Source organism: Nannospalax galili, unplaced genomic scaffold (assembly GCF_000622305.1).
Source record: "Nannospalax galili isolate Female #2095 unplaced genomic scaffold, S.galili_v1.0 scaffold443, whole genome shotgun sequence".
In the NCBI taxonomy this organism is placed as follows: Eukaryota; Metazoa; Chordata; class Mammalia; order Rodentia; family Spalacidae; genus Nannospalax; species Nannospalax galili.
The window spans coordinates 1,710,314-1,724,828 of NW_008352479.1; the positions used below are offsets into that span (position 1 = coordinate 1,710,314).

Below are 14,515 nucleotides of genomic sequence, written 5' to 3' on the forward strand. Positions count from 1 at the left end.
TCTAGGTCCTGTAGAATGCTTCTGTGACTCCTTTAGAGTTCTTGATGGAACTGTTAGAGGGTATAGTGAGTACCAGCTAAGCCTGAGGTTCTGCCAGTTTAATAAAATAGTCTGATAAACAAACAGTCAAAGACTTTAAACGTGTTGCTCATTTCCATTTTTTTCTTTGAAATGTTTTTTATTCTTTCTCTGCTCTCTATTCATATATATGTATATATGGTCTTTTTGAGACAGGGTCTCCCTATAGCCCCAAATGACCCTAGAACTTACTATGTAGACCAAGCTGGCCTTGACCTAACAGAGATTGCCCTGCCTCCCAAGTACAGAGAATAAAGTATACCTGGCTTGCAATATATTTTGAAGGTATTCATTTGTCCTGTTTGTGGGTTGTGGATTTTAGTGATTTAATAGCATTTAATGGTGGTATGGTTGCACCATTTTAAGAATTGGTTTACATTTAGTGGTATTTGCCCAAAATTTTAAATTGGTGTGCGCATGAGTGTGTGCACTTAGCTTTCAAAACACTTAACCATTGGGCTGCTTAACTGTAGTTTCATCTATATATGTTCTCATGTTTTTACCTTTGTCTGTGTTAATGAAATGTAGTTTAGTGTAGTAAAATAAGGATGAAAATCAAGCCTATTTCTCCTAATATCTTAGTCAAATAATCCAGCTCTCTCCAAGAAGCTGAAATGGCTCTTTTTCCGTTGCGAGGTTGCCATGTTACATACAGTTGGGTGTCTGTTTTTATGACTATAGTTTTGTGTCTGTTTCTGTCTTCAGTAGTACAGCACTTGTTAAACCTGCTGTGTAGATGATGACTTAATAGCATATGTCTTAGTTTGTTTCTTCATTGCTCTGACAAAACACTCTGACCAGTACCAACTTGGGGAGGAAAGGGTTTATTCAGCTTACATCTCCCAGGTCACAGTTCATCAGGGAAGGGAGCCCAAGGTTAGGAACTCAGGGCTGGAACCTGCACATAAGAGCTGGAGCACAGGCCGTGGAGGAATGCTGCTTACTCTCTTGCTCCCCTGGCCCCTGCTCAGCCTGCTTTCTTATGCAACACAGGCCCACCTGCCCAGGGGTGTCACCACCCACAGTGGGCTGGGCCCTCCTACATCACTCATCAAGAAGGTGCCCCTCAGACATGGCCACAGGCCAGTCCAATAGAGGCAATTCCCCAACTGAGGCTCCCTCAACCCAGGTGTGTCAAGTTGACACTAAAGCTATCCAGCACAGCATATAAGACTTACCTTTTCTCATAATTCAGATTTTCTTCAATATTCCAAATAAACATGAGAATAAAGTTTCAGTTCTAAAGAACTCTGAAATTGTCATAGGGAGAGTGTAGAACCCGAGCAAAGCTCTGGGGCTTCAGAATGGCCATTCTAATTGCTGGAAGCCCACCGACTGGGCAAGGGCTCCTGTTGGCCACTTAGCCAACTGTGTGATGTTTTTATTTGCAAGCTAATTAAAATGAAGTGATTTAAAGAAAAATAACTAGAATTTTGTTGTAGTACATTGATTAACAAAATTAGAGAAAGCTGACATCTCCATATAATGTATCTTTTTTCTAGTCAAAAACAAGACCTCTTTATCTTACTCTTCTGTTTTGTTTCTCTTGCTGCATAAATGAAGAGTTTTCTGTTCTGTAGGAAAGTAGTTTTTTGTGTAATTGTAATGGCCCCTTTTATTAAAAATTGAGACTTGAGTTTTCTGTTCAATAATAAAACCCACTTAATGGGTATAAAAGTGTTAACAGGTGTCCTCAAATTTAAACAGATACAGTGCGCCATTTTCAAAATACAGTGGAAAGACGTAGAAAGTCTTACAACCTGATTTTATTATGCTTGTAGTTGATGCTTGAGTTAGTTATGGCTCAGCTGATTTGCCCAAAACACTTAATGTCTCTTGAGTGGCTCTATTAATTATTTTAAAAGCTTAAAGTACAGAGATTTTTTTTTAATTTCAAAATTGTTCTTTAAACTTAGAATGCTAATACAGCTATTTTCTTGTTTGTATTCAGTTGTTTTTTCCTGGATAAGCTAGAGTGCTGTGACAAAGCACCCATGTAAAAACAAAATCGAAATGCTGCTCTAGAGTTGAAGCTGTTTCTCTCCCTTTCTCTTCGCCTGCCTCACCAAGGCAGCTGGTGTAAAGCCTTGGCATGCTTTGACTTTTTAAATTTCCTCTGTACAGTTCTTTTTGGAAGTTAGGAAAGGTATCTCTGCAGGTGTGCTCCCAAAGGCTTTGCTCTGAAGCACTTACTCTGTAAGCTGGAGGAAAGCTGTGTGCTTTCTTAAAATAAATATTTTTACTTTTTGAGAGTTTCGTACATACAAATAATGTATTTGAAGATCTACCCCCTCTTAGCTTCATGTCTTTTTTTTTTTTTTTTTTTTTTTTTAAAGCCCACGAATTCCTTTTCGTGCTGTCCACATACTGGTGGATGGTCCACCAACCAGGGGGCCACACCCTTACAGAAAATCCACTCTCCCTCTCCTAGTAGCCCACACTGTCAGTAGGTCACCTAAGGGTGGAGGCTCGTGAACCCTACCCTTTCTATGCTGGACTGTGTTTTCTTTAAGGAGGTGACCTCTGGTAGGTGGACCACACTCCAGGGTAGATTCTACACTCAGGAGTATTTGGGCAATGAAAACTGGACTTGATTGGGGGGTGGGGGAGGGCGCCAGGCCCAAGACAGGGAAACACAGGACAGGCAGTTGGGTGTGGGTAGGGAGGTTTAGGTTTGAGGGTGGATCTAGGGAGGAGTTAGAGTGGGAGGAATATGATCAAAGTACATTGTGTGAAACCCTCAAAGAATTAATGAATATTTTTTTAAAATCTGGTAGCTCAAACATCTACATGTAACTAAAATAAACCCTGAAAATGTTTTAAACACTTAAGAGAATGTAGAAGCTCTGTGGGGGAGGAGGGGAGGTTAGGTATCTCCTACAGACATATCTACAAAAGTAGTCTGCTATCACTGTTGATAAGCCCTTGGTAAGTTGTGTCATGTATTCTGTGGACATTGTATTATTAACTTAGGTTCTGTCAGTGTTTGAAGCTATATTGAGGATCAAGGCTTGTAAATGCCTTTATAGCCCCACTGTGCTGGTAGCATTTCTGGCAGTAGAAGTTAAGAAATTTCTCATGTGAAGATGCCTATTCTATTACTGTAATGGCAATCAAATTGAGGATGGACAAACTAAATGTTGAAGACTTAAATAACACTAGACTTTGCTCCAATCCAGATACTTATATTTTTATTTTAAAATACTTAGCAGGGAATTTTATGAAATCCCAAAATGTCAGTTAACTGCATGGAGGATTTATATTATAGAAACAGTGACAGCGAAAACTTAACAGCAAGTGTGTATTATTTTATGGGTGGGGGAGGAAGGAGTCATTTAGGGAATGTCCCAATTTTTCCTTGCCCATCCACTTAACAATTTCTTATAGCCATTTGTTTGCCTGTAATTGGGGCAGGGGGTGCTACTAAAGGCAATTCTAGGTATTTTGGAAGCGCAAGGGGACCATTTGATCAGATGTTCCCTAATGGCACTTCCAGAAAAATCTCCTCCCAGAACACACAGCTAGAGTCAAGCAGAAATTAGAGTAGCATTTTCTTTAATACAGGGAATAAATAATTGGCTTTGTTCTAGTACACATTTTTTTAAATTGAATTGTTATTAACTGTTACTATAAAACTGTGATTTTATAATATGTACTTTATATGCAGCAAAGTTACCCCAGTTAATAATTCAGAACGTTTACAAGATTAATAATTTAGGTAACATGGAAAATAATTCTAATATAAATATGTATTAGTAATACTAAGAGTACTCATGTTGGGGCCAGGTGTGGTAATAAGCTTTAGTCCCAGCAGAGGCAGGCAGATCTCAGTGAGATTGAGGCCAGCTGGGGCTAGAGAGGGACCCTATTTCACCCCCCGCCAAAGTACTCATGTTGGTTTTGATGAAGCATTTATAAGTACTTTAAATCCAAAGAAATGAGCTTTCAGTAATTATATAATTGGAAACAATACAAAGTGTATATTTAAATAGAAAATGATGATGATGGTGGTAATGGTGATGATGAGGCTGATACAGGTGGCCACCCACTCAGCATCCTTGTTAAGAGCATGATATGGTGGAATCTATAGTCTGTGATCACCTGCGCCTTGAAGCATTTTGTAGTTGGTGATTTTTAAGTGCCCCTCTCCCATCTTGACTGGTATTTAGAGCAGGTTCTCCTGTTTCTGTCTCACATTCTTTCTAAAATACCATTGCTTGTCACTTCGGCCCATCATCTTGTTTTTTCCTTTTGTGTCTTTGTCTATGTTCTTGGAGATTTTCGCAACTTCAGTTTCTATTTGAACTTGCAATTCTTGTTGAAAGTTTTATGGGGCTACTGCATTAATATTCCCATTTTTAAGTGGTTCTGCGGCTCTAGTCTCCCTTCTGCTTGTGCTGTCCAGCTGTGTGTTCTGGGAGGAGTCTTCCTAGCCCAGTTTGGTCTGTCTGTTACTGCACAGTTTGTTTTTCTGTTGCTTTTTTCTGTGATGCTGAGGGTTTTCCCACAGTGATGATTAGTAAGCATGGATTAGTGGTCAACTCTAAGATTGGGCCCTTCATGATTGGCAGGGTGTGGTGGACCGAGCCCAGCCCTTGACCTGAAGTGTCTGCTTAGCAGAAGAGTGAGAACATCTTTCCTCAGGGCAGGACTCTGTCCTACTTTGCTTGTCTGAACTGGGGCAAGATTCTGTTCCATTTCTCTCTAGAGGGATTCATCAATTTCTTTTGGTGAATAATGCTTACAATCTCTATATTGGATCTGTCTGCAGAAAAATAGAGGGGTGAATGGCCTGTGTGCTGCTGTTGACCTTGACACCCCCACTTTCACCCTAGTTTGTTACTCATCCACCTGCTGATCACCATCTGTCCTCCCTCACAGGCTTGTCCTGAGGAACAAGAACAAGTCTCATGGGTGCTGCAAAAACTGTTAAGTGCTGGTGTATATATACATTGTATGTTTAGTGTTGAGGTGGCTCCAGCTTAAACATGATAGTGTGAGTTTAGAACATGGACTTCATCAAATTATTATAAATCATGCCCCCAAATTACCAAGTCAGCCTGCATGAACAAGTGACTCAGTGGGATGGTAAAATGTTTTGCCTGGGCCTCAATTAGAAGGAAACAGTATTGGTTTTCCTTTAGGTCAGATGTATTGAAGCACACAATCTGTAGGAAATGGCCCTAATTGGTTTCTAAGCCTTTTTGCGTTGGCCAGAGGTGAAGCTTTGAGTAGATGATGTTTCAAGTCTCTTTCCAAAAGTGTGCTACTGGGTACTAGAGAAGGAAACCCATTTTCCAGAGGGCTGGGAGAGTAGTCACTAACAAAGATCAACAAAACAAGTTAACACAGCATCCTTAACACAGAAATGGCATCTTTCAGCGTGATTGTGATCTGCAGGTCACTTGCAGGGTAAGTAATGAGACTTTTTGTTAAAAACGGAAAGTTTCTGCATCGCACTCCACTCTTGTTGAAACAAAATGTTGGGCATACCTGTTGGGCAGGGATCACCTTTACCATTTTCTGCCAATCAATGCCTTTTGAAGAGTCAATTTGTACTGTGGATACTGAGGCAGTGCTCCATCCTCAGCTCATCAGCTTCAAGTATCGGATGGTCTTTGGTGATTATGAGAGAGTTCAGTGTGAGAGGAGTGACTTAAATCTGGATGCTCACAGGGCTCTGGCAGGAGGATTGCTGGGAGTTAGGCCATCCTGGACTTAAATGTGAGACAGTTTCAACAACAACAAAAAAGTGTGATTTCAGGAAAAGCCAACATTCTTCCTTTACATAGAAAAAGTTAAAAAGTTTGTGAGACTTCCATCTTCATGAACTATTCAGACAGCTTTGCCTAACCATCTTGTTCTGTTAATTTGTAAATAAATACTCAGTGTATCAAACTGTAGTGGGAGACAGACTTCTTTGGGGCAGACTTTTCAAAAAAGAAAATTCTGTTTGTAGAAGCACCGGGGATCATGAGCCCTTAAACTTGTACTTTGTGGTGATTTAGTATTTTTCATGAATTTAGTATTTTCAACAAGAACAAAATACAGATGTTGGACACTTCAAATCCATCTATGTTGGGGCTAGAGAGATGGCTCAGCGATTAAGAGCACTGGCTGCTCCTGCAGAGGACTCAGGTTCGATTCCCAGCACCCATATGGCAACTAATAACCATTTGTAATTCCAGTTCTGGGGAATTTGACACCCTCATTTCCACAGGCACTACATAACACAGGTACACTTACATACATGCAGGCAACACACATAAAATAAAATGAATAAAATATTTCATAAATATCTGCTTATGTAAACTTTTTATTGAGTATAAGGTCATCCCACTTGGTATTACTTGTGTTTCTATTATTGCTTAAACTTGAAAGAATTTTATTAACAAGTGTACTTTTATTTATGCTTCAAACTTTGAAAAGTAATTTTATTTCTTAGTAGATAAAGCTAAATACATCATCATTTGAAGATCTAGTCACTAACATCTGCTTTATGAAAATGCAGTAGATGCCCCAGTGTTCATTCAGAAAACAGCTGATTGTTCAACGAAATCCCTTTGCTATGTCTTGGGGGCTGGGATTAGGCTTGCGCTACCGTGCCCAGCCCAGCAGTTGGTTTTAAATAAATTTCCCTTTATTTGACTGTCATTAGCATAAAAGCTTTGTCCATATCCTGTGTCATTTGTAGTTTATATTTCTACTAAAAAAGAGTTGTATGTGCTATGGTTTTCACTCTACAATTCAGCAATGATGGGATGGTTTTAGGGTTTGTCTCTATGGAAATTACATGGTCAGTGAGAATTGGGGTTTTGTGGGGTGGTATAGTCTAGTATTTAGCAAGCATCTTGGTAATTTGTATTAAAATCAAGTCAAGTTTAAATCTTAATGACTTAACTTTTTTTCAGGGTGTCTGAAGTGTAGTATACAACTGTTGTGAAAATCCTGCGTGGACAATGGCTACTCAAGGTTTGTGTTGTAATAAAGTATTGGTTACTGAATTTTGGTGATCTGCTTCCTGGCTGCAAGTTCAGCCTGGCTCAGACTTCCTGCTCTCCTCGCTCCCTGCCTGCCTCCTACCTTTTACCCCATGTCTGCTCACTCCTTGACTGTGCAGGGCTCTGCTGTACGGCTGCTTCTGAGGCCTGGCTGCCCTGAGCTGTAGTCTGTCTCATTGCCTGCTTTCCTGGTTGTGTCTCAGAGTTGACTTTATCTCTCAAAATATCTCGATGAGTGGTTGTTACAGATCTCTTTAAATGAAGGTAATGTTTTCAGTGTACTCATAGCAGCTCTTGTCATTTTCACAGCTGATTTGATGGAGTTGGACATGGCAATGGAGCCAGACAGAAAAGCAGCTGTCAGCCACTGGCAGCAGCAGTCTTACCTGGACTCTGGGATCCATTCTGGGGCCACTACCACAGCCCCTTCCCTGAGTGGCAAAGGCAATCCTGAAGAAGAGGATGTGGACACCTCCCAAGTCCTGTATGAGTGGGAGCAAGGATTTTCCCAGTCCTTCACTCCAGAACAAGCAGCTGGTAAAGCATTTGCATTATTGAAGTTAGAATGAAGTTGTTTGTCTTAGCAAAGTATGTGGCAGCTTAGACAAAGTGAGTATGAGTGGGAGAGTGGGGCACAGGTGTGTGTGCAGGGTTGTCTCTGCCAGTTAGTCATGTCCCACTTGTGAGTAGTGAGTGTTGAATTTACCTTCCCCAGATATTGACGGGCAGTATGCCATGACTCGAGCTCAGAGGGTACGAGCTGCCATGTTCCCTGAGACATTGGATGAGGGCATGCAAATTCCATCAACGCAGTTTGACTCTGCTCACCCCACTAACGTCCAGCGTCTGGCTGAGCCATCACAGATGCTGAAACATGCCGTGGTAAATTTGATCAACTATCAGGATGATGCAGAACTTGCCACACGTGCAATTCCTGAACTGACAAAACTGCTAAATGATGAGGACCAGGTAAGTGAAAACATTTTGGCTTGCTTTTCAGTGTGCTCTGAGGAACTCAAGGCAGTGGCTGCCCCAAATCTGTATTTGAAAACTGACAGTATCTCTTTAATTCCTGCATTACAGGTGGTAGTGAATAAAGCTGCAGTTATGGTCCATCAGCTTTCTAAAAAGGAAGCTTCCAGACACGCCATCATGCGCTCTCCTCAGATGGTGTCTGCTATTGTACGTACCATGCAGAACACCAATGATGTAGAAACAGCACGTTGTACTGCTGGAACTTTGCACAACCTCTCCCACCATCGCGAGGGCCTGCTGGCCATCTTTAAGTCTGGAGGCATTCCTGCTCTGGTGAAAATGCTTGGGTAAGAGAACATGGCACGGTACTTGAGGCCAAGAAGAGATGTTGCCCTGACGTTGCTGATGATCTCTTCTCTTCCAGGTCCCCAGTGGATTCCGTATTGTTTTATGCCATTACAACGCTCCACAACCTTTTATTGCATCAAGAAGGAGCTAAAATGGCAGTGCGTTTAGCCGGTGGGCTACAGAAAATGGTTGCTTTGCTCAACAAAACAAATGTTAAGTTCTTGGCTATTACAACAGACTGCCTTCAGATTTTAGCTTACGGCAATCAAGAAAGCAAGGTAAAGGAATTATTCTTAAAGTAGTTTTTGATGAGCATGTTTTCACACAGACTTTCAGATTTATGGTGTGCCTTACCTTGTATGTACATCCTAGAAAAGTTGAGCATCTTTATTTAAATAAATCATGGAGACCTTCGAGAGGAAGTCAGAGTTAAAGCTTTCAAGGATGAGGGAAGGTAATGATGAGGTGAAGGTTAGCTGAAAATGGGACATCTTTGAAAGCTCTAGAGATGAAGATGTGGTAAGGTTTGGGGGTTTAAGAAATGTGTTTTATAAGGTCTTGAGGTAAAGCTATTGGTGGGCTGGGCAGACTTTGGGAGGCTTGGTTGGACATATTGAAGTATAGTGGGAAGCAGCTTTCAGCATAGGCATGAAATGATGAGTTTGCTTGTAGAAAATTGGGGGGAGGGGGAGGCAGTCAGCAAGTGGAAATGTTGAAGGAACTGGAGATCAAGAATTGCTGTTTTCTAGTGTCTTTGAGGAATATATGTTCAGGAAAATCAGAGGGTCAGAACATGAGAGTGTCTAAGTACCTATTTCCTTTTTTAAATTTTATTTTATGTGTATGAGTATATTGCCTTCATATATGTAAGTGCACCCATGTTATGCAGTGCTGTGGGAAGTCAGACAGTTGTTAGCCACCATGTGGGTGCTGGGAATTGAACCCAGGTCCTCTGCAAGAGTAGCCAGTGCTCATAACCGCTGAGCCATCTCTCCAACACCCTACGTGTCCATTGATTTACTATTGTAGGCAACATCGTTTCCTTTCCTATTTCCCCCATGTTCACTGTGGGAAGGATGAAATTGGGCCAGAGTTCTTTGTTCTTGGGAAGACTGAGATGTCTGAATGTGGGCAGAACACTGCAGCAATAAATCATATGTAGGATCCCAGTGTGAGCTCTGGGTTGAAGTGGGGTCCAGGAGTACATTGAATGACAGATTGGCTAAAATTTTTATATGCTACAATAAATTGATCATAGGGCTTTTCTCCAGGATTTGGTTAATATTTCATGACTTAACAGTGTGCTTATATCTTTGTAGCTGATCATTCTGGCTAGTGGTGGACCCCAAGCTTTAGTAAATATAATGAGGACCTATACCTACGAGAAGCTACTGTGGACCACAAGTAGAGTACTGAAGGTGCTCTCCGTCTGCTCAAGTAATAAGCCAGCTATTGTAGAAGCTGGTAAGTATATGCTTACTCAGAACTTTCATACAGCATCTATAATATCGGGGAAGTTCTACCACATTTCCCTGGAAAAAGTAATACAGTTTTAATACCCGGCCTCATATTTAAAGTGTAAGTTGTGTTTAGCACCTGGATTTATGCTTTTCAGTTTAATCTTGGCGGATTTCTTCATCAAACACAAGAATGCATTACCTGATAAAATTTGTTTCTAATTTGATTTTGGGTAAACTCAAAATATGCCCTGCCAGCAGCTCTGAATATGTAGAGGGAATTTTGATATTCTAATAAAGTGTAGTTCTGTTAGGGAAGTGATTTTTCTTGATTTGTTAGTGGATTCTGAGTGAGCAGATGGTATAATAAAAAATTTTTCCTATTTCCTGCATCTTTTGGTCTATTTTTTTAATGGAATAACTTGTATGTGATAGTTTGTGTTGTATACATATTAGTGATAGAAGGAAAGATGATACATTGTTTGTATTGGAGCCTCTTGTTTTGTCATAAGTAGTTTTCAGCTATCTGACTTCCTTTCGTTCAATAACTCATGTAACAGCATATGCCTAGACTCTCAAACCAAACTTCAAATCACAAGTGGAAGAAGAAAAATGTGAAGTATTATATAGGGGGAAATGTGGAGGATAAGTGTAAAACTGCTGACACCTACTTTTACACTCGTTGAGAATGTTACTTGAGAATGTATATATAGAAGGGAGTACTGAGGTTGAGGTGGTTGCTGACAGTGAGACCACATGCTTGGAAAAGACAATACTGCTGAGTACATGTAGAACAACCGGATACCAATTCTGTCAGCTATTCCAGAAACACCTGTAGGTGTTGTTTACACATTTGTGGATGTGGCTAATCAGATTTTCAAGTCTGGAAATGTGTGAGTGTGGGAGCTTCAGGTCACTGATGTTGACATACTTACTTTGAGAACAATTTATACTTAAAACATCTCAAACCATGAAGTAGGCACATGCTATACCTGTGCCACACAGAGATCTGGTTCCTGTGCTTAGTCTTAGATGAGACTATGCAAAAGTAGGTGCTGGGCATAGTGGCACATGCCTGTAGTCCAGCACTTACAAGCCAAGGCAAGAGGAACAAGAGTTCTAGGACAGCCTTGCTTGTATGGCAAGACCTTGTCTCAGAATAAAACAGTAACAAAAAGGGAATGTGTTACACGGAAATGAATAGCAAAGAGCGTGTGGGCAAATTACATGGGGGTAGGACAGAGACTCTTGGGAAAGGGATGCTAAATGGAACTGCAAGTGAAACAGCAACCTTTTTATTGTCTGTGAGAGGTGAGGCGGTTAGATGCTTTCCAGATAGAGCTATGTTAGAGGGAGGAAAGATGTGGAGGTCAGGTGCTAGAGAAGAATGCTGCTATAAAATAAATCTGAGCGATAGGATGAGTGTCCCCAGATCAGGCCAATGAGCTGATGGGGGCCATAGTGCATGACTTTCTAGGCCCTATAAAGTGTTCGTGTTTTTTTCTGTTCCAGTTTTGCCACCATAGATGTTAGAACTTAGGTACTTTGGCAAGGTGAGTGAGAACCCAGTTCTAAAGGGTTCCTCAAGGTTAGTAACTGATGAGTTTGATCTTTGACTTAGAGGTAGTGAGAAGCTGTTAGTGGTTGGTGACCAATAGATTGAGCACAGCGGCAATGTCTCGAATACTAATTACCAGCATTTTATAAAATAGAAGCTTGAGTGATGGAAAGCAAGGCTAGGTGATTGAGGCCTAAGCCTCTAGGAATGAAGTAGCTTGACTTTAGCAACAGCAAATGATAAATGCTTGAGTCTGAAATGGGCCTAGAATGAGGTAGGGGCAAGCCACTGAAAAACAGTCTTTGAGAACATTGGTACATGAAGGTGTGTGGCTGTCAGAATGGGTAGCTGACTTTTAAACAAAATAACTTAAGGTAACATTCAGAATGACAGATCAATAGCAGCTGGAAACGAATGGCCTAGACTTCCAGGGAAAGCAAGGCCAGAGACAGGGATGTGTCCCAAGTTTAGGAAGGTGTGGGCAGCAGGAAGGATAGGGGTGTCCCGGGACTTTCACCACCTAGGTGACCGAGCATCTGGGGTTAAGAGTCACTCAGGGCTAACAGTTACATAAGAGGAGGGAGGAAATTTCTGGTCATTCAACAAGTACCAAACATCAGTCTATGCAGATCACCAGTCTACACAGGTCAGAGTTTGTAACTGGAACAGTGCTGTGAGGAAGGAATCCAGAGATGCCCTTTGTCATGTGGGGAAAGTAGACTAAATTACAGTTGTGATAAATGCTGCGAAGGAAAAGTATAAGGTACCAAGAGCAAGCGTGGTTAACCAGGAAATAACAGAGGGCTTGAAGGCTGGACAAGGAAGTAAGGGAGTCTTGTCATTGTTCAGAAGCAGTTTCAGTCGAAGATGGATGGCCAGAGTTCAGTTACTATGTGGGGTTTGCCATAATAAATGCTGCCTCCCCTCCCAAGAGTCCTGAATAGGAAATGTCTAGACTGTAGTTTGCAGTAAAAATATATATTTTATTTTATGTGTATGAGTATTTTGCCTGCATGTAGGTAGTTGCACCTGTGTCGTGCTGTGCCTACGACAGAAGGAGGTGAGAAGAGGGCGTTGGAATCCCTGGAAGTGGAGTTACAGACTGTTGTTAGCTGCCATGTGGGTGCTGGGAATCTTAACCCAGGTCCTCTGCAAAACCAGCCAGTGCTCTTAACCACTGAGCCATCTCTTCAGCCCCTAGAGTAACTGTTTTTGATAGTCTCTCACTGTGTTACTCAGGCTAACCTTGAACTTGGGCTTAAGCAGTCCTGAGTAGCTGGAACTATGGGTGCATAACAGCGTACACAGCTTGTCTGACTTTCAAAGTCCCCATGCTGCCTCTCCAGGAGTGTCCTTACCCCCCTTGACTTTGCATCTACCTTCAAGATTGCTTGTATGTTACCTTCACACTCACATGACTTACTCTGCTCAACTGTGGTGTGCCACCTGTGGTTTTAATGTATGTTTGCTACTCTCTGCCATGTTCTACACATACTGTTGTATCTCTGGCTCAAAACAACCTGGTACTGAGGATTATTTTTTAGATGACTGTTCCTTATAGGTAGATGGTAAAGATGGTGAAGACTTTCCATTAAGGACAAAAGGGAATAGTAGGTACTTTACAACTGTCACTGGCAAGGAAAGTATATTGGAAAAGGGGAAAAACTGAGCAACATGCTAGAAAATTAGAGAAAACAAAATACAGGAGGGAAAGGCAGGCTTTGGAAATGGGGAGTGGGCATTTGGGTAGCTAGACAAGCCACTTCAGGCTAACAACAGGAACCCCTAGCTAGCAGCCATCACCTTTTATCTTCTTAACTTTCTAGGTGGGATGCAGGCCTTAGGACTTCACCTTACAGATCCAAGTCAGCGTCTTGTTCAGAACTGTCTCTGGACTCTCAGGAATCTTTCAGATGCTGCAACTAAACAGGTAATACTCTGCAGAAGCTGATGCCTTGGTGCTAGGGGCTGGGAGCAGGTGCTCAACATCTGTTGTGTCTCCACAGGAAGGGATGGAAGGTCTCCTTGGGACTCTAGTTCAGCTTCTAGGTTCAGATGATATCAATGTGGTCACCTGCGCAGCTGGAATACTCTCTAACCTTACTTGTAATAACTACAAAAACAAGATGATGGTGTGCCAGGTAGGGGGCATAGAGGCTCTTGTGCGCACCGTCCTTCGTGCTGGTGACAGAGAGGATATCACTGAGCCTGCCATCTGTGCTCTTCGTCATCTGACCAGCCGGCATCAGGAAGCTGAGATGGCTCAGAATGCTGTTCGGCTTCATTATGGACTGCCTGTTGTGGTTAAACTCCTACACCCTCCCTCCCACTGGCCTCTAATAAAGGTAAACTGTCAGAGCAGAATGCTGAGAATTGAAAACGAGCCACATCAGCTCTTGGATTGCTAGGCATAGGGATTGGAATTGTCTTGAGTTGGGATTGGATGGTTGGAGTTTGCATAGCCAATGCTACTTAACAAATTATTTGCTGCTTCCCTCTGTACAGGCTACTGTTGGATTGATTCGCAATCTTGCCCTTTGCCCAGCAAATCATGCACCTTTACGGGAGCAGGGTGCAATTCCCCGCCTAGTTCAGTTGCTTGTTCGAGCACATCAGGACACCCAGCGTCGCACATCCATGGGTGGAACACAGCAGCAGTTTGTGGTAGGTGAATCTTTGTGGCGTTTCGCTGTTTAGAGGGATGCATAAATCCAAACTTCTGTGACCCCCCCCCACCTCTATTCTGAAGGGCCGCTTATGGCTGAAAAAAAAATTATTTCAGTGGTTGCAGAGAAGATAGGAAATGGTAATATAAGCCTTGGTGGTGTTTCCCTGGTCACCTTTAACAGAGGGACCGTGGCGTGCAGTGTGTGTGCTACTGTAGGGCTGAGCATTTAAGGCATTGTGCTCGGGTGCTCTATGTAAAGTCTCTGCGAGGGGTATCTAATATGGCCATATTTGTCCCCAACTTTGTCTGATATCAGAGGTACTCGCATTCCTTCAAAGTTGTACTTTAATGAGGCTCTTTAGAAAATCAAGGAAATAAAAACTGTCAGAACAGATTTCAATGGTTTTACTTTCTGTAGTTATTTTGTTAT

General features: G+C 41.8%; 1 protein-coding gene across 5 annotated transcripts in view; it reads left to right on the plus strand.

Annotated features, from left to right (window-relative positions):
- The window catches only part of Ctnnb1 (catenin beta 1), a 37,356-nt gene that overhangs the window by 17,277 nt on the left and 5,564 nt on the right, over window positions 1-14,515 (plus strand). For all 5 annotated transcript variants that reach the window (XM_029554294.1, XM_008849435.2, XM_008849436.3 and 2 more), the window contains 9 exons: window positions 6,990-7,050; window positions 7,389-7,616; window positions 7,795-8,048; window positions 8,163-8,401; window positions 8,479-8,680; window positions 9,722-9,866; window positions 13,244-13,347; window positions 13,424-13,762; window positions 13,923-14,081. In XM_029554294.1, the coding sequence (XP_029410154.1) occupies window positions 7,038-7,050; window positions 7,389-7,616; window positions 7,795-8,048; window positions 8,163-8,401; window positions 8,479-8,680; window positions 9,722-9,866; window positions 13,244-13,347; window positions 13,424-13,762; window positions 13,923-14,081 (1,683 nt within the window). In that variant the 5' untranslated portion in view covers window positions 6,990-7,037. The remainder of the gene's footprint in view (window positions 1-6,989; window positions 7,051-7,388; window positions 7,617-7,794; window positions 8,049-8,162; window positions 8,402-8,478; window positions 8,681-9,721; window positions 9,867-13,243; window positions 13,348-13,423; window positions 13,763-13,922; window positions 14,082-14,515) is intronic.